Source organism: Podarcis muralis, chromosome 6 (assembly GCF_964188315.1).
Source record: "Podarcis muralis chromosome 6, rPodMur119.hap1.1, whole genome shotgun sequence".
Lineage (NCBI taxonomy): Eukaryota > Metazoa > Chordata > Lepidosauria > Squamata > Lacertidae > Podarcis > Podarcis muralis.
In genome coordinates, this window is record NC_135660.1 from 14,263,723 (window position 1) to 14,289,040 (window position 25,318).

The 25,318-nt window shown below is 47.3% G+C and overlaps 1 protein-coding gene across 1 annotated transcript in view; it reads left to right on the top strand.

Annotated features, from left to right (window-relative positions):
• SPATA16 (spermatogenesis associated 16) overlaps window positions 1-23,891 on the top strand; it is a 165,541-nt gene extending 141,650 nt beyond the window's left edge. The window contains exon 11 of the mRNA XM_028731597.2: window positions 23,573-23,891. Coding sequence (XP_028587430.2) covers window positions 23,573-23,695 — 123 coding nt within the window. The 3' untranslated portion in view covers window positions 23,696-23,891. The remainder of the gene's footprint in view (window positions 1-23,572) is intronic.
• Window positions 23,892-25,318: the final 1,427 nt, after the last annotated feature.

Genomic DNA, 25,318 nt, shown 5'->3' on the forward strand with positions numbered 1-25,318 from the left:
TCTCTGCCACCTGTTCCTCCCTCCCCTCGGAAGGAGAAAAAATTCCCACAATTTCAAATCCAGGTTCACTCTTTTGTCTTTATCGCTGCTGTGTTAATTTACACATGTTGGAAAATAACCACAATTTAAGCCTGTGCAATTAGTGTTAAATGAAGAGTGCCAAAACCATCGTCCCCAGCAGTGAAGTTTGGCTGTTGCAAAAGAAGCAGATGTTGTGCTTAATGGAAAATATTCAGCCTTTTTCCTCGGAAGCAGCAGAACGGCGGCAGCGGCAGCAGTATACCAAATGGTTAGAAAAGTAGGGGGGGGGACAACAGAATTCCTCCTACAAGCCACCCTTTTCTTCTCATTTCTGGCTTCACACCTATGTGTGCAATGTTTTGCTGCATGCAGCTTGCCTGTGGAACTCAATCCTACAAGATATAAAAAGGTAAAGGGACCCCTGACCATTAGGTCCAGTCATGGCCGACTCTGGGGTTGCGGCGCTCATCTCGCTTTATTGGCCGAGGGAGCCGGTGTGCAGCTTCTGGGTCATGTGGCCAGCATGACTAAGCCACTTCTCGCGAACCAGAGCAGCGCACGGAAACGCCGTTTACCTTCCCAACGGAGCGGTACCTATTTATCTACTTGCACTTTGACTTGCTTTCGAACTGCTAGGTTGGCAGGAACTGGGACCCAGCAACGGGAGCTCACCCCGTCGCGGGGATTCGAACCGCCGACCTTCTGATCGGCAAGTCCTAGGCTCTGTGGTTTAACCCACAGATATAGCGATGGCTTTAAAAGAGGACTGGACAAATTTGTGGAGGATAAGTTAATCGGTGGCTATGAAGGGCAGCGCCTAGGTTCCCACTCCAGTGTAGGCAGGAGTGGCCTGTTCCATTTCGCTGCCTGAGGCAAAATGGAACAGTGCTGCTGCACCTTCCCCCTCCCCCTGCCGAAGCCTTGCTTACTGGGGTCACATGGTAGTGTCTCCCAGTGAGATTTCACAAGATCTCCTGCAAGTCTCATGCAAGATCTCGCCAGAAGCCAGTACCACCTCTCCTTGGTTCTCTGGTGGCGGCTCCACCCCACAGGATTCTGCCGCCCAAGGTGGCTGCCTCAGTCTGCCTTGTGGGTGAGCCGGCCCTGTTTGTATGCCTTGGAATACCAGTTGCTGGCAACTGCAAATGGGAAAGCACTGATGTTGTTGTTGTTGTTGTTGTTGTTGTTGTTCGTCTTCTTCTTCTTCTTTGGCGATCACTCGTAGATTGTCTTCTATAAACACGGTTCTAAAAGTGAGTCCTTAAGTGACTGTGGAGGCCAATTCTGGATCCACACATCCTTTCACAGTGGGGACATAGGTTTCCAAGTGGGAGTTGATCATGGTGAGGGTTTGCCAAGCATGCCTTCCTCTTAGCACGCTTCTCCCTTTCGTCCTGAGTTTGAGCGTCTTCAAAGCCCATGACACCTTTACACATCACTTGGGAAGACAGGCGAACTAATGCCAGTGTCCTGGAAGAAGCAAAGATCACCAGTGTCAAAGCAATGATTCTTCAACATCAACTTCGTTGGACTGGTCATGTTTTGCAGATGCCTAATGATCTTCTTCCAAAGCAACTCATCTATTCCCAACTTAAAAACGGAAAGCGCAATGCTGGTGGTCAACAAAAGAGGTTTAAAAACTGTATTGAGGCAAATGTAAAAATACATAGTAGAAACACCGACAACTGGGAAACACTGGCCTGCGAGCGCTCCAATTGGAGAGCTGTTGTACTAAGGACCAGCTTGTGGGCCATGGTGAAAGCAACCTTCCTTGGAGGTTTTCAAGAAGAGGTCAGGTGGCCATCTGTCATGGATGCTTTAGCTTAGATTCCTGCATTGCAGATGAACCCCCTTCCAATTCCACAATTCTATGATTAACTGATCCATCAGGGCTCTTCTTACGTTCTTGCATTAATACAAACCAAGTTCCCTGCAAACATCTCGTGCATAGACTGCTTTTCAAACAAGAGACATCTTCATTTAGTACCGTCGCCTCCCCTCCCGCCTATCCTTTCCTTGTTAACATATAAAGGAGGAAGAGAGAACAAAAATAGGTTTGGGTTTCTGATGTGTTGCCTTCGCTGCAAGCAAGGCTGTTGCGCTCATTGGCCACTATGAATAGTTGACCCTGTTAAGCTGTGAGTACTGTGCAAGCCCCCACCAGGCGCCTTGTTATTCCTACCACCTGCCCAGCGAGACTTTCCTGTTCCCGTCCATCCCGCTAGAACCTTGCAATTTGTTTTCTTGGCAGAAGTGGAGGGAAATGCATCCTGTAGTTGTTAGGCAACTCATTGGGGCCAGTCCTGCGGTCAGTTAGAGTGGGGTGGGCGCCTCAGGCAGCTGGTTTTTAGTGTCGTGCAATTATTGACATCCATGTTTAAAAACGGGCGAACTTCTGGCAGTAGTCCGAAACTGGTTTCTCGTTCCAAACTGCTGAATGAGTCCCCCACGATGAACACAGGCGTGTTTGGTCCAAAGACATTGAGAGGCTTAAAGCATCTTTAGCTGTGAGGCTGTGCTGCACAAGCAAAAAAGAAGACACACACATACGCCTAAGGGGAGGAGTGTGCAAATGTGAAAAGAGTTGGAAAGAGTTACATGTGTTCTTTAACACACACACAAAATTGCTTTTCCGCTTCTTTTAAGATTAAGAAAAAGAAAACGGCGTTTATTTTTAAGGTGAAAGAAATCAAAGTAGAAAAGCACTTGATCCTTGCAGGTGAAAATTGTGCTTCAGCTAAGGGTTTGGAGCTCCTGCAGATTCTGATTTGTTTTGACCACTTGTTGCATTTTCTGAATTCCTGGAACCGTTGTATTCTCCTCCCCCCACCCCCAATATCCATGTGCCTGGACTGAAAACGAAAACGGGGAAATTGGATGTTAATTGGCCACCACCTCCACATGTAGGTTACAGCTCAGAACCCTAGGAAATCACTCTAGTGGATGGGGGGTGGGGAATGAAGATCATAAATGTCTAGCCAGCTACAGCACTCTTTCCTTGAAAACAATGAGGCTAGGCATGCATGTTTAATGGATGAAGCAGTCTGTGTGGATTCTGGCCCCTGGGCTGCAGCCATAAAATATTTCCTAACCAAAATGCGTAGCTTGTGAACCAGGTCTGATATAGTGGAGGTTGTGTATAGCTGCACACCTCTGCAGGAACTATTCTGGTTTTTATCTCTTACGTCTACTTTAGCAAGAGTGCTGCTGGCATCTTGCATGCGCAGAAGCTGTACTTGGTTTACGGAGTCACATCCGATAAGTGCCGGAGTCTCTTTTCTACCAGGTTTGGACCGCAAAGAATGACTAGCGTATAAACACCCCGCAAGCAAATCAGGATGAATGCTCATTGTTGTATAACCACCCCGCAAACATGTCAGAACAAATCTTCAGATGTGAACAGATATAACCTAACCTCTGAGTATGTTTTGTACAAGCAAATCAGTATGAATGCTCAATAAACAGGTTGGCTTCTGTGCAGAACAGAAGGGCGCCATATTCGCTTTCACCTCAGGCAGCAAAAGGTCTTGGGCTGGCCCTGCCCTTAACAGTGGGCATGCAGTGCTGCGATGATCAGCCAACAGTGTGAACGGCAGTGGGCGGGTTCCCTGTCCTGTTAAAACTGCTTCAAGTGGGTTAGGAGAATAAATACAGAAGCTGTAGCGAAATGAACCGAGCACCTTGGGGCTAAATGGTGCCTTGCAAAGCACTCTGGGATACTATTCAACTAACTTTCTACTGATAACGTTAAGAGAGGAAGACGCTTATCTGGATAAATCCCTATGTTGCTGCAGCAAAACGCTGCAAGCATTAACATGCCGTTTTCCTCTCGACATCAATTCTATGTTAATTTCAAGCGGTAATTGCAGATTCAAGTTGCAAACTGGTTTGGGTATCACCAAACCCCCAAGAAACTACCTCCGGCGCTTACCAGTACGATTTGTGCAGATAGAAAGAACCCAGGCAGCGTATTTCAATGAAGGGCGGTGCTTCCTTTTCTCCCTCTCCCTCCTTCCCTCCCTCTCCTTCTCTCTCTCTCTCTCTCTCTCTTTCACACACACACACACACCCCAAGAAGTAAAAGAAGGACAGCATCTTGTAGCCTCTGCAATCATTTCAACATAGAGGAGATGTAAACCTGATAAGCCTCTGAAATGACTGTGGCTTCCTTTCAAACCAAGCCACAAAATTGCCCCCACAATTGTTACAGCAGCAAAGGAGGCTTGAGTGAGCTCCATCGGCCCTCTGAGCCTACCAAGCCCGGGGGGGGGGATTTCAGAAGAAGCACATCACAGCGTCTGCTTCTTATGGGTCCATAACAACCCCCTCCCCCAAGCCAGATTTGAGATCCAAGGTGGAGCAGGGCCAGACAACCAAGACCCCCAAACTAGCCACCAGGAAGCCAGAGGCTGAAGGAAAGGCAGGAGTCAGCTATTGGCTCTTACATCACTCAACTCAGCAGAACCTCGGTCAGTCCATGGCTACAAAGGATAGTCCACAGTGGCGTGGGAGACATGTGCAACCATTGGCCTAACATAGTCTGGGAGGTTTCAGGATGGAGGGGATTCCCTCCCTGCATTTTTCTGGTCTTCTACAGGGTTCTCCCAAGACATTTTGCTGCCTTTGCTGCCTGAGATGAACTGCCTTCCAACCACACGGAAAGTCGAGGTGCAGAGTGCCAAAGGTCCAACGAGTTATTTTGGCTCTTGAGACAGGAACGGCCACATGCCCCTCTCTCCTGTCGCAGCTGCAAAAGTAAAGTAACAACAAACTGAATAGCTAACAACTCACGGGCCTTTCGTTGCAGCCATAATCAACAGGTCGGTGATTGCCACATTAGCTCAGCCTAATGGTAGAGCCGGCCCTAAATGGTTCGACTCCCGCATGTACACACAGACACAAGGAGAGACAGACACATAGCAAGGCAGCAGACGGTTCTCTGTGGGACACGGTAGGAGGCATCCAAGCAGTTCATTTAGCGAACTAGCATTCTCCCAGCAGCTGAGCATCCAAAGTGGCTTTCCTTAACTGTTTGGTAGCGACAAAGCACTGCTGCATATAGGGAAGCATCAAGTCTGGAGCAGCATGCTGCAGCATTTCAACCCATTCATAGACAGAGCCCAGGTTGTTACGCTAATCGTCCTGCTGTAGAGACTTGGCCCAGTTCGTTTCAAATGCTTTCACTTAACAGCCAATAGTAAGGGTTTAGGGCAGAGGTTTTCAACCTTTTTGAGTCCACGGCTCCCTTAACCAACTACCGTATTTTTCGCTCTATAAGACACACTTTCCCCCTCCTAAAAAGTAAGGGGAAATGTGTGTGTGTCTTATGGAGTGAATGCAGGCTTTCTGGCTTCGCTTCGCTGGAGAGGCGCTGCGTAGCTTTCCCTCTCTGCGCAGCGCCCCTTCAGCGAAGCGGGAGTAGAAATGGAAGGGGCTCCGCTTCTCCTGCCGCTTCGCTGAAGGGGCACTGCGCACAGAGTGAGAGAATATTTTTTTTCTTGTTCTCCTCCTCTAAAACTAGGTGCGTCTTATGGTTGGGTGCGTCTTATAGAGCGAAAAACATGGTGCATTCTTTCTGTTGGCATGCACCCAAGGAAACAGGGGCAATTGGCAGGTCCCCAGCTGGCTCCAGCCCACCGGCCGGTGTGCCGGGCGAACTCCAGTCCTTGGTGCAGCATGAATCTGTTGCCCAGGCTTCAGAAAACCCAGCACGCTATCAGCAGAGCAAACGCTGCACAGACAGAAGTGGCATGAGAGGCTGTGTGAGCATATTTACAAGCAGGTTTATTCAGCGTAGAGCAGGACAAAAAGGAAACATGTCTGATCTCCTTCGTGTCCAAAGCAAAACAGAAAGCTATACACAAATGGAAGTTCCCAGCATACTGAGCTGGAGTGTAAACAGACATGTGGCATACAACAATCATGCCTGTTCCTTAAGGTGGAACGGAACATCCCAACACTTTCTGCGGCACTCCTGTGGGGCTCAGGAGCCCAGTTATGCCACCCCTTGCTTGCAGAGCTGGCAGCCTCTCGCCCTTTTTCAAACACCCTCCCTTGTGGAGTGTGCCCTCAGCCTCCTCTCCTCTTCTCTCCCCTCTCCTTGGGAGTCCTCTGGGCAGCTGCTGCTGCTGTCACTGGTCTCTGAGCCCCCACGCCACCCCAAAGAGAGGTGCCTCCTGGAGGCGTCATTCACCTGTGGAGCTTACAGCCAGGGCTGCAGCAATTAACAGCTGTGCAAGCCTTTGGGAGGCAGAGACACAAGAGGGCATCAGAGGAAGGACGGAATGAAAGAGGGACAGAGGCCGCCGCACCCTTGACCAGAGTGCCATGGCACACTGGTTGAAAACCACTGGTTGAGGGGGCCAGAAGAGATGTGATGTGGGAAAGATCCCCTGTATGGAGGCTGTATGGAGCCAGTGTGGTGTAGTGGTTAAGAGCGGTAGTCTCGTAATCTGGTGAACCGGGTTCGCGTCTCCGCTCCTCCACATGCAGCTGCTGGGTGACCTTGGGCCAGTCACACTTCTTTGAAGTCTCTCAGCCCCACTCACCTCACAGAGTGTTTGTTGTGGGGGAGGAAGGGGAAGGAGAATGTTAGCCGCTTTGAGACTCCTGAAGGGGAGTGAAAGGTGGGATATCAAACCAAACTCTTCTTCTTCTCTTCTTTGTTTTTACATTTTTATTTTTAATGTATTTTTATTAAAGATTTTCTTGATTTACAAAAGTATGTGCAATATCTCTCTCTCTTATTTTTTCCCCCATGTAACATTTTTTACAAATTGGTTTCACATTGAAGTGGACAACTTCCTGATCAAAATTGCACCTCACTAAAGATGCTAAGAGACCCCCACGGGGCAGCTTGATACAGGTGCCTGTATTACTTTGGCTGAGTTCCTCCTAGCAGCTTGGGCAGGAATTTAGGCCACTCCCAGGTGATCTGTTTAGTGAGCATTCGTCCTGATTTGTTTGCACATGGTTTACAGGGAGGTTAGACAGCATACGGAGCGTTCATTCTGATTTGTTGCATCAAGTAAATGTTATCCCATGCTTCCCAGTGCGTTTCTCCATCAATTTCCTTAATGCAAAAAGTCAGTGGTGGCGGGGAGGGAAGTGGGCTTGGTGTGCAATAGCAGCAAATCGACTTTGATTCTATAAGCTTAATTTGCCAGTAGGGAATCGAAACCCATACAGAAATCGTAAGAGTCCAGAAGTACTGCTAGACAGAAAAATGCTGAGAGCAAGATTCAACTAATGAGTCCCGCTAGTGGAAGCCACAGGGCTTTTTGTCCCCTCACCTTCTACTCCCGTGTGCCCCCCCAAACCCTCCCCAAATTGGCCCAGGGGGTGAAGGGAACCCCCAGAACAGCACACGGAGAGGGGAGATTGTTCCATCTGGCAACCTGAAATGTGCGCACTGACAGAATAGTCTCCTTAACACCACATCGAATTCCTCCCTGAGGTCCTCAGCTCCCCTCATCATCTTTATGGCTGCATCGCTGCAGGCCAGATGGGGACAATTATTCATCAGCTGTTGCCGAGAAGATAAGATTGGGGGAAGTCTCTGGAAATTCTTGTGTGGGAAACGGGGGGGGGGGTTGATATTGGAAAGCCGGATGGCTCTGGCCCTGCCCATCGCTGGCATGCGGCCCCCATGAGATTACTGCCAAGGCAATGTGGCCCTCAGCAGGAACAAGGTTCACCAATCCCCATTAAACCAAGAGACAAGATCTCTGGGATGCAGCCGGCTCTATATATTGAACTGTTCGTAATATACAGCAGGACGGTTCTATTATCCTAGTATATTGTGAGCCAGAGGAGCCGTCACCCTCTTGGCATTTAAATCAGAGCAGGGCTCGCAATTGCATAGTAAAGAAATATAGCAAAAAAAAAAAAGCCAGGCAGTGTAATAGTGGAAGGGATGAGGCTGGCCCCCAACTTAATCATTCCTTGGTATGAAAAGAGCATGAGCCGTTTTTCTTCCCTGAACTGCCAGAGGGCATGCTAGAAACATCGTGAACATGGGCAGCCTTTTTTTCTTCATCGCTACGGAAGGCAGATGTTGCGGCTTTCAGGGCTGGGGGAAGAAATTCAGGTCCGTCCGCATTTAAAGGTGAACCCGACCAATGCACACTTCCCGGAACAATACACAAGCCGGAACAAAACCTTCCTTTGAAACGTGCAGCTTTCGAAATTTTGCAGAGCGGTTCTCCGAGCAAACAATGTGTACAAAACGGCCTGTGGTAAAGTGTGCGTACGAATGCATGTAATTTGAGAAAATAACGTAAAAAGAATGCATTAGGTTAGGGGAAATCGCTTGTATGTATTTGTCAAAGCTGTGTACAAAAAAATAAATGTGTGTATGGAACTAGGAGAAATTTGCACTAAAAGGCCAAAGAGCTTTCATAATGGTTTGGGATGTGGGATATTACCATTATTATTATTATTATTATTATTATTATTATTATCATCATCATCATCATCATCATTATCAAATAAAGGTAAAGGGACCCCTGACCATTAGGTCCAGTCACGGACAACTTTGGGGTTGCGGCGCTCATCTTGCTTTACTGGCTGCGGGAGCCGGTGTACAGCTTCCGGGTCATGTGGCCAGCATGACTAAGCCGCTTCTGGCGAACCAGAGCAGTGCACGGAAACGCCGTTTACCTTCCCGCTGGAGCAGTACCTATTTATCTACTTGCACTTCGTGCTTTCGAACTGCTAGGTTGGCAGGAGCAGGGACCGAGCAACGGGAGCTCACCCATCGTGGGGATTCAAACCACGGGAATTCAAACCGCCAACCTTCTGATCGGCAAGCCCTAGGCTCTGTGGTTTAACCCACAGCACCACCCACATCCTTGGGGAAATGTTGGAAGGTATGTGGTTTCATAGAAATGTAGAGTTGGAAGGGACGCTGAGGGTCATCTAGTCCAACTCCCTGTAAGGCAGGAATCCTGTCCAGGGCCATTCCTGGGTGGACTCAAACCACCAACCTTCTGGTTAAAAGCCAGACACACTGAACCATGGTTGCGATCAGCTCCTGTTGGTTGGCTTCTTGTGGGCATCTGATTAGTCACTGTGAAAACAGAGTGCTGGACTAGATGGGGCCTTTGTTCCGATCCAGCAGGATCCTTATATTCTAATGAAACTTAAAGGAAAAGCCATCGAGAAACAGCCAGAACTTCTTCCTCTTTTTCCTTCTATGCGTCCTGTCTCGGATAGCACAGCAGCAGTCTTCAGAGAAGACTTTCTTTTCCTTCAGAGGTTATCTCCCTCTCACAAAACATGAAAGGACGATCCCAGGTGCGGAAAGACAAGAGTGCGATACACCTCAAGTGAATCCAATGTAGTGTTTTTTGTTTCTGCGTTCCAATCTCAGACACATGAAATCTCCGCATCCTGCTTCTGATGTCAAATGCTGAAAGGTTTTTTTAAAAGGAGTTGTATGCATATTCAATTTTCTTCCCCCAGCTGAGTGCAAAAATGACATTTGACAGTGAGAAGATATAGGGGTCTCCAGCAAACATTCAGCCCGTGTCTCTGTTGTGTGAGACTCAGGTCCTGTTTGCAGGTTTTCCACAGGCATCTGGTCAGCCAGAGAAGAATGCTGGACAACATGGGCCTTTGGACGGATTCAGCAGGACTCGTCTTCTGTTCTTATATGCAATTTAAAGGAAATAGCAACAAGAAAAAAATGAGAATGAGCTCAACGCCCTTTCTCGAGCATAATAATAAATATGGGTAGTCAAGCCTCGGTCCAGTATACCTGAAGGAGCGTCTCCATCCCCATCCTTCTACCCGAACACTGAGGTCCAGCGCCGAAGGCCTTCTGGCAGTTCCCTCACTCCGAGAAGCCAAGTTACAGGGAACCAGGCAGAGGGTCTTCTTGGTAGTGGCGCCTGCCCTGTGGAATGCCCTCCCACCAGATGTCAAAGAGAAAAACAACTACCAGACTTTTAGAAGACATCTGAAGGCAGCCCTGTTTAGGGAAGCTTTTAATGTTTGATGTATTATGGTATTTTAATATTTTGTTAGAAGCCGCCCAGAGTGGCTGGGGAAGCCCAGCCAGATGGGCGGGGTATAAATTTTATTATATATTTAAGTCATTTTAAAAAATGGTTTCGCAAAATTTTGAAAGTTCGGAGTGACAGGAATCTGCTATTGCACATAGCATAGAATGTTGTTAGCTGCTAATATTCATATTCACCATTGTGGCTTTTAGAAGATCTCCAAAGGGACATGGTTTTTGATAGCAGAATAAAACTTTGTGCATTGATACAGCCTTCACCAAGCTGGTGCCCTCCAGACGTTTTGAACCACAACGCACAGCAGCCGCTTCATGGGAGTTGTAGTCCGAAACATTTGCATGGCCCAGGTTAGCGAGGCCTGTTGTAATCTATGCAGTGTCTGTAGATGTCACTGTAGCAATGGGAGCTTTTGTTTTTGTGTTTTTGCAGTTTAGCAAGGCATTCAGCTCCAGGGCCGGCCCTACCTTTAGGGGAGGAGGGCGGCGGCGGCAGCTAGAGATCTCTGCTAGAGATCAAAGCCATGTGTGCCTGGGAGGCTATCTTGCACCTCCTAAACTAGCCTCAGGTGCAAGAAGATCAAACCTATTCATTCTTAAGGAAATCAGCCCTGGGTGCTCACTGGAAGGACAGATCCTGAAGCTGAGGCTCCAATACTTTGGCCACCTCATGAGAAGAGAAGACTACCTGGAAAAGACCCTGATGTTGGGAAAGATGGAGGGCACAAGGAGAAGGGGACGACAGAGGACGAGATGGTTGGACAGTGTTCTCGAAGCTACGAACATGAGTTTGACCAAACTGCAGGAGGCAGTGGAAGACAGGAGTGCCTGGCGTGCTCTGGTCCAGGGGGTCACAAAGAGTCGGACAAGACTAAACAACAAAAGCTGTCCCAGGGTGCAAGGTCTAACTGTCAGCCAATCAGCTTCTGAACTTGGGAGGGTGACTTGCCATCTTTTCCTTTGCCTCGGCCAGCAAACCATCTTGAGCCAGCCCTGCTCTCCCCCTCTCCACCTCAGGACTACATTTCCCAGGTTTCTCTGGGAAAACGGAATGAGAGATCACTTTAAGTCTGTAGCATGGCTATGTCTTGGGTCCTTTTTTTTTACTGGCAGAGCCTGCCAACCTTGCTCTCTCTCTCCCCCTTTTATCTACTAGCCAACCGTCTAGGCCCTTTGCGAGATGCATGCTAGATCTAGCCTTGACCTGAGCAATCTTTAAGCATTTCAGACATAAATGTTGCTTCTTATCTCAAGGCAGAGTTGGGAGCTTATTCCATCTAATATTGCTTCCCGCGGGTGGAGAGCGTAGACGGGTGGAGAGATATTCTGAATAAAAACATCCCCTCTCAAGTTTTTTATTTATTTAAAAAAAATCCATCTTGCTGATTGAGGAGCAATTGCACAGTTCAGTGTCCTCAACTTAATCCACTTACCTTGTGAAAAGAGACTTCATTGCCGCCCAACAGCGTTTTCAATAAATGCAGAGAAAATATTTAACTGTTTGTAATTTCCCCCACATTATCGCAGACTAATATAATAGCATTTTTTTTTTATTTTTTTTGTCAAATGTGCACTGCTCCTTTCCTCTGTGGCTAAATGAACCATAGGCCATCTCCTTTTCTGTAGTCAATTTAGAATTAACATATAATGGCGAATAATTGACTTGTCGGCCATCCAGCCATTTACAAAGTGAATTATACCTTTCATCTTCTCCCAGTGCATGAGGATGAAAAGTGCTTTAAGGTTTCTTTGGTGTTGCGCAGAAAGCAGGAAGGTACAGGTGTGTGCCATCTCTGCAGAAAAGAAGGGGGGATATAAAATGGAATATAAATACCCTTCAGTCACAACCTTCTGATAAAACGCATGCCTTGGGGATCTAGGAAACGAAAATATTTCTTGCGAGCAAGTAACAAACAAAAGAAAGAAATCAACACTTGCTTTTGAGGGCCATTCCTTCTAGCTCCTTTCCATCAGTGGCCAGAGTGTTTTCTAAGCAGCCTTGACATCAGAAGCAGGGAACATCTGAAGCAAAAACAGTTGCCCAGCTTCAAAACCAGCTCTCCCAGTTTCACAATCACCCCAACTGCTTTGCACATCCTCCCCTTGCAACAGGGTCCCCTCAGCTGAGAGAGGGTGTCTGCCCAAGGCAAAAGTTGGAAGGTGGTAGCTGGCAGTGAATAAGTCTTGGCTTCCAATGGCTTTGACTTGGTTCTCATGGCCCTGTGAGATCAAGATGCATAACACATAACGTTCACATCTTCAGATAAGTAGGCAGGACGGAAACAACAGACGGCACGTACTGTCGGTGGGCGAAGCTGATCTCATTGGGATTAGATTTTGCCCTTTGCTAGGCTTCTAGCCTTTATACGTAACCATCAAGCAAATCTTGTAAGGACACGGAAAATGCAAACAAGACTTCGTCCTTTCCACACAGAAGCCGCAGTCAGCATCATTTTAAAAGGGCTGGGGTGTCGCGGCCATTAAAAGGCGGCCATTTTAACCTTTAGAATTGCCCCGGTGATCTTTCTGTGGCGAGTCTCTAATGCCTGACCCGTCTTATTTGCGCCATGTACGGCTTCCCTCTCACATTCCTGGCATCGAGCGCTTCCCACAAGCCCTTCGAGATCAACCTCTGGCTTCGAAAAATGACAATGTCTGCAGTGCAGTTACGAGCTGCCAGTGCTAAAAAATCTGAGGCGCTCGGGAAAATTTATGGACGGCGTAAAACGAATTGGATTTAATATCAAATTAAATAGCACAAGGAATAAACTGCACCGAGCCTATTATCTGTTTACATATTTCATTCCATAAAAAAAAACCTCACTTTTTATTTCTTGTTGAAGCTGCCACGGCACTTAGACCTGGCACCCAGCAGATGTTTTGTGGGAAAGGGACGCCCTCGCTGCCGAAGGTGGGCCTCGCCTGCCAAAAAGTACCTGAGGCCTCGTCCAGGCAGAACCATCTGTTCCTCTGGGCTGACAGAAAGCCAAGTGAGGCATTTGACTTTGGCCGCTAGCCTGTGTGCTGGGGTTGCTTATTTGACCACCAAGGCCTGGCCCTATATGAGATTTTACACACACACACACACACACACACACACACACAGAGTTCATTTACAGTGGTACCTCGGGATGCGAACAGGATCCGTTCCGGAGCTCCGTTCGCATCCTGAACAGAACGTAAGACGCAACTGCGCGTCTGCACATGCGCGGGTCGCATTTCGTCGCTTCCGCGCATGCGTGTAATGTCATTTTGACCGTCTGCGCATGCACGAGCGGCAAAACCCAAAAGTAACATTCTCCGTTACTTCCTGGTCGCTGCAGAGCGCAACCCAAAAATACTTATCCTGAAGCGTATTTATCCCGAGGTACGACTGTACTTACAAAATCCAAGCATCAATCAGCAGTTGTGAGTTCTCAAACGAAAAACTTTCCAAGGAAAACCAGAGCTATTAATAAACCCATCTTTCCTCCAAGAGTCTCGATGAAGCATACACATCTTCTCCCAGCACCCCCGTTTTATTTTCATGGCAACCCTATGAAGTAGGCTTGACTGAGAGGCAGTGACTGGCCCCAGGTCACTCAATGAGGTTCATGGCCATGTAGGAAAATGATCCTGAGTCTCCCTAGATCATAGTGTCATAGCATTGTAGAGTTGGAAGGGACCACGAGGGTCAGTGGAGTCGCAACTGGGGGCGGTGCGCCCCGGGTGCCATATCTGGGGGGGTGACAAGAAGGCACCCTGCGGGAGCTCCCGGAGGCATGAGCAGCCATCACGCTGCCGCAGCCACATGTGGAGGATCCTCCATTCGCGGCTGCAGCTTTGAGCAGAGGATCCTGGTACCACTTTGTACAAACTGCTTTGTACAGTCACATGCATGCGCTGTACACAACAATGCCGCACATGCGCTGTACATAGCGGTTTGCCCCCGGTGCTGCTCGAGCGCCATACGGACTGTGGTGGGATCCGTTGCCGCTACAGCCACATGTAGAAGATCCTCTGTTCGCGGCTGTAGTGGCGACGGACTGCTATGTACAGCGCATGTGTGGCATTGCTACGTACGGTGCATGTGTCATGCATAGCGATGCCACACATGTGCCCTACATAGCGACGTCCTGCCCCGGATGTCATGACACCTTCGTTCGCCCCTGACGAAGGTCATCTGGTCCACCGCACTGCAATGCAGGAATCTCTTGCCCAATGTAGAGCTCAAACCCACGAACCTGAGATTAAGGCTGGATTTAGACACATCAAAGAAGTTAAACACGTTGCAAACTTTGTATGAGAAATCAGGTTGGCGAAAACAGAACTCCACAGCGCCATCTGGTGTCACAGTGTTAGAATGCATAAACAATACATATAAAGCAGGTTTTTTCCTTTGCCAATGTAGCTGAGCCCTAAAAGTGTCTCATGCTCTTCCAACTGAGCTATCCCAGCAGTCCTCATATGGGGCACCCAAAGTAGCTCACAAACCTGACTTTCAAAAATAACAATAACATGCTTTTTACACGAAACAGCTAACTTGCTAAAAGCAGCAGCTGCAACGAAACAGCAACAGAAGCACATCAACAGAAAAGCATACGCCTTCGTTCAGCATTTTATTTACCTTTCTGGGGGCCAGAAGGCAAATGGTTAAATGAGCCTCTTGAAGGTGCCACCATTAAGAAGGTTCTGTCTCAGGTGCTCCTCAAACACACCTCGGAGGGCAGCAGGACACAAAGGGCATCTCTGCTGGCGAAAGGCTCTTCCTCTGAGCAGCGCCTCCAATAATTTAAAGCCAGGAAACACTTTCATCTGAAACAGCCCAATTCTGGTGACAGCAGCCCTGGCAGCTTCAATGAAGACTTGCTCTTTGATATCCCCCCGGTTGCCACCTGCCAACTGCATCGCTTCAACCCGACATCCAGGTCTCGCACTTTAAATGCTTTTCAACAAAGCAAACAAAAAAAAAAGGAGCCAGCATTTCCCAAGGATATGCACCGTCGTGCCTCCCCCCCCTTTTTTTTTTCTTTTAGAAAAAGCAGATGAACTGGCAACTTGAAAATGGTAAAGAGAGGGAAAGGGCTGATGTTCTCTCCCGTCCTGAGTTTGCTTTTTAGAATGAAAAGTGCAGGCAGAAAACCATCAGCTAGCACTGTAGGATGCTATAAGCACCTAACATATTTTTTTTGGAGGGGGGATAGTATTTTCCACCTAATGTCTTGTCAAGAGGCAGAGTTTGGGGTGTGTTTGCTTTCTCCCCATCCTGTTCACGCCGGTGATTTGGTGCCTGCACGGACCGGCGACACGCAGTTTAATTATACAGCTTGATTGGCTTCAGTGCTACAGCAGGAACATCATCAGCCGGTTGTGGTGACATAACAATCAATTATGCAGTCAACAGTTCCTCCCACCCTTCGCACAGCACAACAGAAGATGATGGTTCTGAAGTCTGCTCCTGACAGATGAGACAGAACTAGAATAAATCAGGGATGTACACAGGATTCAGTTTGGGCCCTGATGGATACAGCCCACATGTGTTTGAGGTGCCCCATTTATTTCAGGGTTCATGAGAAGTCCACTTACATCATTCCAACCTACTGGGTCATCAAAAACTGGCTCTCTCTTTTTATTTATTCTTTTGACAGAAGCGACTAAAATCTGCAGAAATGGCTAGCCCTCCAAAGTGGGTAATGCGTTCCTGCACACCTTCTCAAGTTTGATGATGATTATTTTTTTAAGAGAAACATATATAACTTTTCTATTTTGGGACGGAATTGGGTGGAATTTGCAAGCCAGGTCAGCTGGTCTGTGAGCATAAAGGTAAAGGTAAAGGGACCCCTGACCATTAGGTCCAGTTGTGGCTGACTCTGGGGTTGTGGTGCTCATCTCGCTTTATTGGCCGAGGGAGCCAGTGTACAGCTTCCGGGTCATGTGGCCAGCATGACTAAGCCGCTTCTGGTGAACCAGAGCAGCGGACGGAAACACCATTTACCTTCCCGCCGGAGTGGTACCTATTTATCTACTTGAACTTTGACGTGCTTTTGAATTGCTAGGTTGGCAGGAGCAGGGACCGAGCAACGGGAGCTCACCCCGTCACAGGGATTCGAACTGCCGACCTTCTGATTGGCAAGTCCTAGGCTCTGTGGTTTAACCCACAGCGCCACCTGCATAAATCTCATCAAATTTGAGATAGATAGCTTTAGCTGGTTTTAGCTGCAAGGGCAGTCGTTACTATAACAAACAGAGTGGGTAAAAATGGAATGACTAAGGGTTTATCCACACTTAGGTTTCACCCCATTATTTCTGGGCACAGGTCCACATTTTCAAGTTCCATGTCCCAACACTCTTTTGTTTTTTTGGCCTCAGAGTTTTCTCCGCAAAGGCTTGTTCTTTAAAGCTGAAGCACAACAAATGGCATTTGGGGTTTGCCATGAGTTGCTGTTTGCTCCGAATCAGCTTGAAGAGTGGGGTTGGGTTTTTTGCTCAGACACAGAGCTTTAAGGTGAAGACCTTGCCTGGACAGCATGTTTGCCCTTTGTGTTTTCTTGGTGACGTTTACGTATAAGGGGTTTATGCCTGCAAAGAAAAGGTATGATAAAGTGTTAGGTGTGCTGGTTAAATTTGGGCGTGTTTTTCCTGCACCTGCAACTGGTTAAGCATATAAGAGTGAGTCAGCAAGTGTAAAGCAAGTTTGCTCATGGCCAGAGCCTGGTCTATGTTGGAACGCTACAAGGAGACTCTGTGCTGCTGGAAGAAGAAGAAGAGTTTGAATTTGATATCCCGCTTTATCACTACCCTAAGGAGTCTCAAAGCGGCCAACCTTCTCCTTTCCCTTCCTCCCCCACAACAAACACTCTGTGAGGTGAGTGAGGCTGAGAGACTTCAAAGAAGTGTGACTAGCCCAAGGTCACCCAGCAGCTACATGTGGAGGAGTGAGGAAGCGAACCCGGTTCCCCAGATTACGAGTCTACCACTCTTAACCACTACACCACACTGGCTCTCATGTAACCTATAAGCTGTGGAACTGCTTTATACTGTCAGCAAAGGCACTGACCCTGCCTAGAAATGTCTACTGCTTTTCTGTTCCACTGGCACACTCTGCTGGCATGCTGAATGGGCATTCTGCACATACTCCCCTAGAATAAACATACTACAGCAGCAACCTGATGTGTAGCACTAGCAGCGGGATAACACAGTTAATCATTCGGGCACAGAATTCCAGCTTTCTCTGACCTTTATCCAAAGGGCTAAGTTGTTTATATCGCCTCTTGCTTCCCTCTTATCAAAGGAAGCAAGCTGAGACATGACTCAGCAACAAAACACCCAGCTGATGCTTCACACGTTCCACCTATAGGTACCAAAGTGGGTTGCACATGAAAAGCGGTCCACAGCAATCATGTTCTTCCCATACAATGAGAATCCTAAAGCAAGAGATGTGGCGGGATGTGGAAGGTCCAGCCTAAGTGTGAAGCATCATGATGCCATTGCTTCAGGCAGCAGGTTGCAGATGGAGCAATGTTATCTTGCTTCCAGATCCAGCCTTCATCATAAAACTGCAAAGCTGTCTGTTTAGGCTGCAGGCTACCGAGGGAGATAGTTCTTTCCTGCCTTCATTCCCTGTCTCCGCGCTTCAGTTTAAAAACACTGTCCAGAGCAGGAGTAGGGGGTCACTGCAAGTCCAACTGAGACCAAGTAGTTCTCAAAATGGCAAGCGCAAGCTGTTGAACCGGAACTCGGCACATCTTATTTATTTTATTTAGAGAGATTTAAAAGTCCTAGACTCTGTGGTTTAACCCACAGGCGCCACCCGCGTCCCTTAGAGAGATTTAAAGATAAAGGGAAAGGGAAACCTGACCATTGGATCCAGTCGTGACCGACTCTGGGGTTGTGGTGCTCATCTCGCTTTATTGGCCGAGGGAGCCGGCGTACAGCTTCCGGGTCATGTGGCCAGCATGACTAAGCCGCTACTGGCGAACCAGAACAGTGCACAGAAACGCCGTTTACCTTCCCGCCAGAGTGGTACCTATTTATCTACTTGCACTTCGATGTGCTTTTGAACTGCTAGGTTGGCAGGAGCAGGGTCCGAGCAACGGGAGCTCACCCCGTCGCGGGGATTCGAATGCCGACCTTCTGATCGGCAAGTCCTAGGCTCTGTGGTTTAACCCTCAGCGCCACCCGCGTCCCTTAGAGAGATTTACGCACCGCTTAATCAAAGGGCCCTTGAAGCAGTGCACATGAAAAAACTGGGGATAAAACACAGCTAAAATCTACAAAGCTGTTTTTTTATATATAAAAGTATGCATAGAATAACCATCGTTAAATCACAAATAAAATCAGCAAAACTTTTAAAATGAATATAGGAAATAAATTATGTGTCTGGGTTGTTGGCATCCATCTGTCTTGAGAGGTGTGTGCCTCTGGGGGTGAAGTCAAACCACTGAATTTGCAGCACTGATGTGACCTCCCCAGGACACAAGACAGTATGGAGCCCCAGATGGCAAGACTCCCCCTCTTAGCCTCTCTGATGTGGTCCAAAGAAAAGCAGAGCAATACGTTTGCCACCAGCCAGGAAATGCCAGAAGGAAGAGTTGCATAGAAAGCACCATCCAGTCGTCTTAGGGACTCCACTCTGGATTTGTGTAGGGTTTACTCCTTAACCTTTTCTTCTCCCAAAGGTATCCCACAAGGCAGTGGAGGTTTGGGATCAGGGTTTTCCTTCTCCTAGATAGGCTACCTTCCCATCTGGGTAGGCTTGTGGAAACAATAACTCCTCAGCTAGCAGCAATCATCCTTAGCTAGCAAGACCGATGGTCAGGGATGATGGGAATTGTAAGCAGCTGGATACACAAGTTTGGGCTGGGTGTAATAAATAATAATAATAATAATAATAATAATAATAATAATAATAATAATAATTTATTATTTATACCCTGCCCATCTGGCTGGTTTTCCCCAGCCACTCTGGGCGGCTTCCAACAGAATATTAAAATACAATAATCTATTAAACATTTAAAGCTTCCCAAAACAGGGCTGCCTTCAGATGTCTTCTAAAAGTCTGTACACTTCGGGGTACAGACGCTTCAGGTTACATACGCTTCAGGTTACAGACTCCGCTAACCCAGAAATAATACCTCGGGTTAAGAACTTTGCTTCAGGATGAGAACAGAAATCGTGCTCCGGCAGCGCAGCAGCAGCAGGAGGCCCCATTAGCTAAAGTAGTGCTTCAGGTTAAGAACAGATTCAGGTTAAGAACGGACCTCCAGAACGAATTAAGTACTTAACCCATGGTACCACTGTAGTTGTTTTTCTCTTTGACATCTGGTGGAAGGGCCTTCCACAGGGCGGGCGCCACTACCGAGAAGGCCCTCTGCCTGGTTCCCTGTAACTTGGCTTCTTGTACTACAAAGCACAGCACAGACAAAGCCCCTGGCCACTTTTAATTGGCCCAGGGGCAATGTTGTGCCTTGGGCCTGTGGTCTCGAGTTTTCTGGGTGCCTAGAAATGCACCTGCCTCCAGGGAACATCTTAAGCAAACAGGCTGGTTGAGATGGGCAAAAGCGGTCCTTCAGATACTGGAGTATGATGGAACACCCAAACCTCTGGGAAACGCTGGTGATGATGGAGTTGTTTAAGCCATGCTAGTTTGACAAGGCAGACAGGGCTACATGAAAGCTGTATGTGTATGTATGCGCAAGTCCTATCCTTGTACATAACAGTAAACGGTATTAAAATTGATTCATATATTCAGCCAGTCTGTTGTGACCACACAGAGCGCAGGAGGGAATCCACGCTCCACCAGGTTGATGTCAGAGTGATATATTAATTTTACCTTTTTAAAAAAGAAAAGGAGCCGAACAATGGGCTTTGCAGTAGGAATTCTGTGCCCATGCATCTCAGAAATGAGGCGATGGGGTAGCTTGGTGTACAATTAATAGCAGACTCCAAGCTATCTTGTGCTCACTCTATTGGGCGATTTGCATTTCTGAGAAAGTGGAGCTGCCTATGAATAAACATGAATGACGACGATTTGCAACTATGTGAGTGTGAGCGTGTATGTGTGGCATTCATATAAGACACCTGGTTAAAGTCCACATCTGCGTATATAGAGATGCTCTTTTAAATTGTTTTAAAAGCTGTTCATGATGCATGAGGGTATGGGGAAGGATACGCATTTCAACATGCCACTTATTAATATAATTATTGGTTTGATCTTGATGAAGATGCATGGCATCTGCAAAAATTATCATTTCGTGTCCTTCTTTTCCCCTATTTTTTTCCTTTTCCTTTTTCTTAAACTGAACCCTCTGGTGAATGATATATCTCAGGAAAATGTATTTATTCAGAACTTCATTCTGATTTAATAGAAAAATGGTTCTTGCCATGGCAATGTGGAATGCACATTTTTCTCCCCGCGCTGACTTTCAGCCGGAAGCGCTGGCTTCTTTTCTGTCGGCATTCTCTTTCTTATCAGGAAAACTTGCTCAAGATTAATTTTCCCAGCTTGCCTTCCTTTTAAACTGGCTGTTTTTCAATGCCAGTTAAAAGACAGCGTTTTGATAAATTCCCCATTGCTATGGCGCACAAGCTGAATGAAGGCGCCCGCATCAGTCTATCCCACATGAGGAAAACAACAGAAGGCGCATAAAGGACCCCTACGTATGCCTGCATGTAAGCATTATGTGTGAACTTTGTCAGATGAGGCAGGCTATCCCAATTTTCTTAAGAAGGGAGCAGAGGTGGGCAAAAGACAACATTTCACACATAATGCCCCCGGTCTAAAGACACTTGTGGCATGGACCAATGGTACCAAATAGTATGGGAAACAGCCCTACTAGAAAAATTAACCAATAAACTGAAACTGACACGGGGATAAACAGAAGAAGACGCCTTTTGGCTCTTCTTTATGGCTCCCCTTTATCACATACACAGCCCAACAACACAATAACAAAAATCCACCAACAGCATACAAATCAATATGGCTGACCTGATCCAAAACACCCACCCACCTCACTCACACAGGAAAACAAAGATCACCACAGCCAATCACAAACGAACAACCACACCCTAGGCCAACCCAAACCTCTCTCACCACCAAAGGAACACAAGTGAACAGCACAAGCAGCGCTGACACCAAACCCTACATACATTAAGCATAATAGGAACATTGCCCCTGACCCCACCCCCATCCATCTTCCCTCCCTCCACCCCTTTTTTTTCTCCCCCTAATGTCTCAACAAATGAAACGGATTTGTAAAAATGTTACATGGAAAAAAATACGAGAGACATTACACATACTTCTGTAAAACAAGAAAATCTTTAATAAAAAAAAATGAAAGAAAAAAAATAAAGACACTTGTGGCGAGATCCTCCCATGAACTGCACGCACAAGCCAATGCAGACAGACCACCTAGGGTTTTTAAAATAAAGTTGGGTTTATAGTAGCAGAGTTAGCAGAAGATGGAGGTACCCGGTCTCACCACCCGTTCTATCTCCCACCACCCATCCTGTGACATTAACTAGCACTGAAAGTTTACATGCATTTACAGGGATGGCATTGGGATTCTAAACCTACATGGTAGAAGCTAGTTTCTCATGGATACGTCATGCAGGAGACAGAGAGGGATGGCTGGAGCTTGGGAGTTTTTCTGGAAAACACAAAATGTATTTTCCCCTGTCTTACCTGTTGGTCACAACTCTGCCCTCTGCTGCCTAGAGGCATGCAAGGTTGCTTACACCCAATAGTCCAAACCAGTCCTAATTTTTCCCCCAGATCTGTGCCCTCCAGATGTTAATAATAATAATAATAATAATAATAATAATAATAATAATAATAATAATAATAATTTATACCCCGCCCTCCCCGGCCAAAGCCGGGCTCAGGGCGACTAACACCAGTAAAATTACAGTAAAAACATAATGGGGGGGGCCAATTTAAAATACAGATTAAAATGCAATTTAAAATGCAGCCTCATTTTAAAAGTACCCCATAGATCAAAACCATAAGAGGAGGGAAACATAAAGGTCAGACTGAGTCCAAACCAAAGGCCAGGTGGAACAGCTCTGTCTTCCAGGCCCTGCGGAAAGATGTCAAGTCCTGCAGGGCCCTAGTCTCTTGTGACAGAGCGTTCCACCAAGTCGGGGCCAGTACTGAAAAGGTCCTGGCCCTAGTTGAGACCAATCTAACCACCTTGCGACCTGGGACCTCCAAAATGTTGTCATTTGTGGACCTTAAGGTCCTTCGCGGGGCATAACAGGAGAGGCGGTCCCGTAGGTACGAGGGTCCTAGGCCGCATAGGGCTTTAAAGGTCAAAACCAGCACCTTAAACCTGACCCTGTACTCCATCGGGAGCCAGTGCAGTTGGTAAAGCACTGGATGAATGTGATCCCATGGCAAGGACCCCGTAAGGAGCCTTGCCGCGGCATTCTGCACCCGCTGGAGTTTCTGGGTCAGCTTCAAGGGCAGCCCCGCGTAGAGCGAGTTACAATAATCAAGCCTGGAGGTGACCGTCGCATGGATCACAGTGGCCAGATCAGGGTGATCAGTTTTGGACTACGAACCAGCTGGAGCTAACATGGCCAATCGTCAGGAATAATGGGAGACATAATCCAAAACACCTAATGGGCACCATTTTAGGGAAGGTTGGTCTAAAGGCATTTCTGTACAGATTTAAACTGGTTGCTAGCATGCCTGTTGCTCGTGTTCTCCTACGAAAGACACCTGGGAAATGTAGTCCTGCAACAGGACTAGGGATCTTTCCCTGTGAATTCACTGTCTCCATCACACCATGGTTGCAAGTCCCAAGAATATTTGGAGAAAGCCAATACAGATTATTTCAATCTTATTTAAATTTATAATACGGAAGCTGTTGAACATATTCTCTGAATACTTCCTATGATTTATTAAACCAGTTTCGATATAATTTTAATGTGTGTTTTAGAGGAATCTTCTGGCTTGGATTTATTTTTGGCTCTCTTGTTAAGTTATTCAGTCCAGAAAGCTAGGTCAGTGTAGTTGTCCAGAGGCAATGCCACATCCTACAAAATGGGAAGAAATTCCCTTAGCCCATCATTTCCAGGCTGGAACCCAAAGCAGTTTAGGTGAACACGACACTCATTTTGCAGATGTGAATGCAAGGAGTTAGGTCATCTGTCTTGACACGGGGGTGCAGTCTCCTTTTGCAGATGTGAATGCAAGGAGTTAGGTCATCTGTCTTGACACGGGGGTGCAGTCTCCAAGGACAAGTCCCACAGATAAAGTTCCCAACGAAAAGTCGCATGTACTATTTTCTGTTGTTTGGGCTCACTCTTGTTTTCGCTAAATTAGGCTCCGCAGCTCAGGCGCCACTGCCTATCTGTAAAATGGAAATAGCAGAGACCTAGCTCACAGGATGTGCGTGAAATATGCCTTTCAAGGTAGAATTTTACATCTAAATAATAATGCCATCATTTCTGAAGGGAAAGTAATCCATTTAACAAAGAAATGTTGTGTATCTGCAAGCAGGCGGATGCCGCATTGTTTGACAGTCCGCATCCTTTTATGTTTGCCTACAGGTTGGAATAATAGAAGACTTCTTATACCAATTAGAAGATAGTTTCTTAAAGACCAAAAAACTCAGAACAGCAAGGCGGCAGAAAATGAAAATGAAGCGGCTTCAAAGCAAACAGGCATGCTAGGCCTACTGGGGGAAGAGGCCCCCGTCCTGCACCAGAGATGGCAAGAGAGGACATTAATATAGCAGGAGCCTGACAGCTGGGACAGCAAAGGCCTGCCTTCAAATTAATGAGGTGTCCTCTCCGTAAGGCTCATCTTTAGCAACAAGCTCCTGCACTTCATTAGTCTCATCTGACAGGAATAAAAACGTTCATGGGATGCTTGACTGGATTCTTATGCAGAATGGGCTTGTTTATCCAAACCTGGTGGGGAATTTGGATCGCTGCAACATCCCCTTGCGTTAGGCATATAACGCAACCAGCGAGGTCTTGCAAGAGGTCTTTTGTAATCCAGAGTTAAGCAAGGCACGGGAACGTAAGGAGGGGCTTTCCATGTGCAAGGTTTTGGGTGACGGGCGCAGCTCAGTGGTAGAGCAACTGCTGTCCATTCCAAAGGTCCCAGGTTTTATACCTGGCATCTTCCAGCAGGGGCTGGGAGACCGTGGCGGAGCCTATGCCCACGCTGCCCAGGGGGGGCATGCTCCCGAGGGGGGAGGGACACAGAGGGTGCCCTCCCAGGTGTGGGATAGCCACTCGGATGCACGGAGCGGAGCACACGCCCTGCAGCCGGGGGCAGAGCAAGCAGCCCATGGCAGACATTTGGCACGCCGCACACCCGTGACTCCCAAGCCTCCCCCCCAGCTGTCAACACGAAGGGGGAAGGGTGTGCTGGTCCCGTGGGTTACCCGAGAGGCGAGGTCCAAGTCCGGTCCATGGTCAAAGGTGCAATGAGGAGGCAGTCCGTAGTAGCTGAAGCTGGGTGCAGGACAGGGAGTCAGGTGAGGACAGGAACAGGCTTGCAAAGAGTACTCTCTCCCAAAAGAGAACCTCAGTTTCCTTTATTTTTTAGGTAAAACTTGAAATTTAGTTGTTGCTGTTTTAAAAGAATATATTTAGAGACCCGCCATAACCCAAAGTGCTATCATTTACATAACTTGTGTGTGGACCCAGCTCTTCTTTCAGACCATTTACATGAGTTGCTTCTTTCTTTTTGCAATCAACTGCATCCCGATCAAGCTTTGGCTAGCATGGCTGGCTTCCTCCTTCAGATACCTGTGGCTTTCTCACCACCCACCCATGGAATATATTGCCTCCTAAAACCCAGCAAGGTTTTCGTAAGTTCCTAAATCAAAATGCATGCAGAAAAATAAAATAAAAGCCACACGAGCCCACCAGCACGATAACAGCTTGAATTATGCAACTGCGACTCAAAGAGATTGTGTGATGGAATAAAAAATTGATCAAATGTTTTCTGCATAATCCAAGGTGGTGTGGACTCTGAGATGGGGCACAATGGCGTAACAGGTAATTGTGCCTTTTTTTTGGGGGGGGGGGTTCCTAACAGGCTGACACACATTCCTTTCTGATGAAGGCATGCGAGGTATATAGGAAGGCGGATGCCACAAGCGTCATTAAATAGTGCCTTCTAAATTTTTCTAGCTTTCTTAAAGCACCAGGTTCAGAAAGAAAACTCTCTGGCGCTGGACCTCAAGGGTCTCATGGCACCTCCCATGTCATGCAGCTTAAGAACAAGGTTGCCCAGGGCTGGCTGGAGACCTTTGGCCACCTGGAGTAAAGGGCAAGATG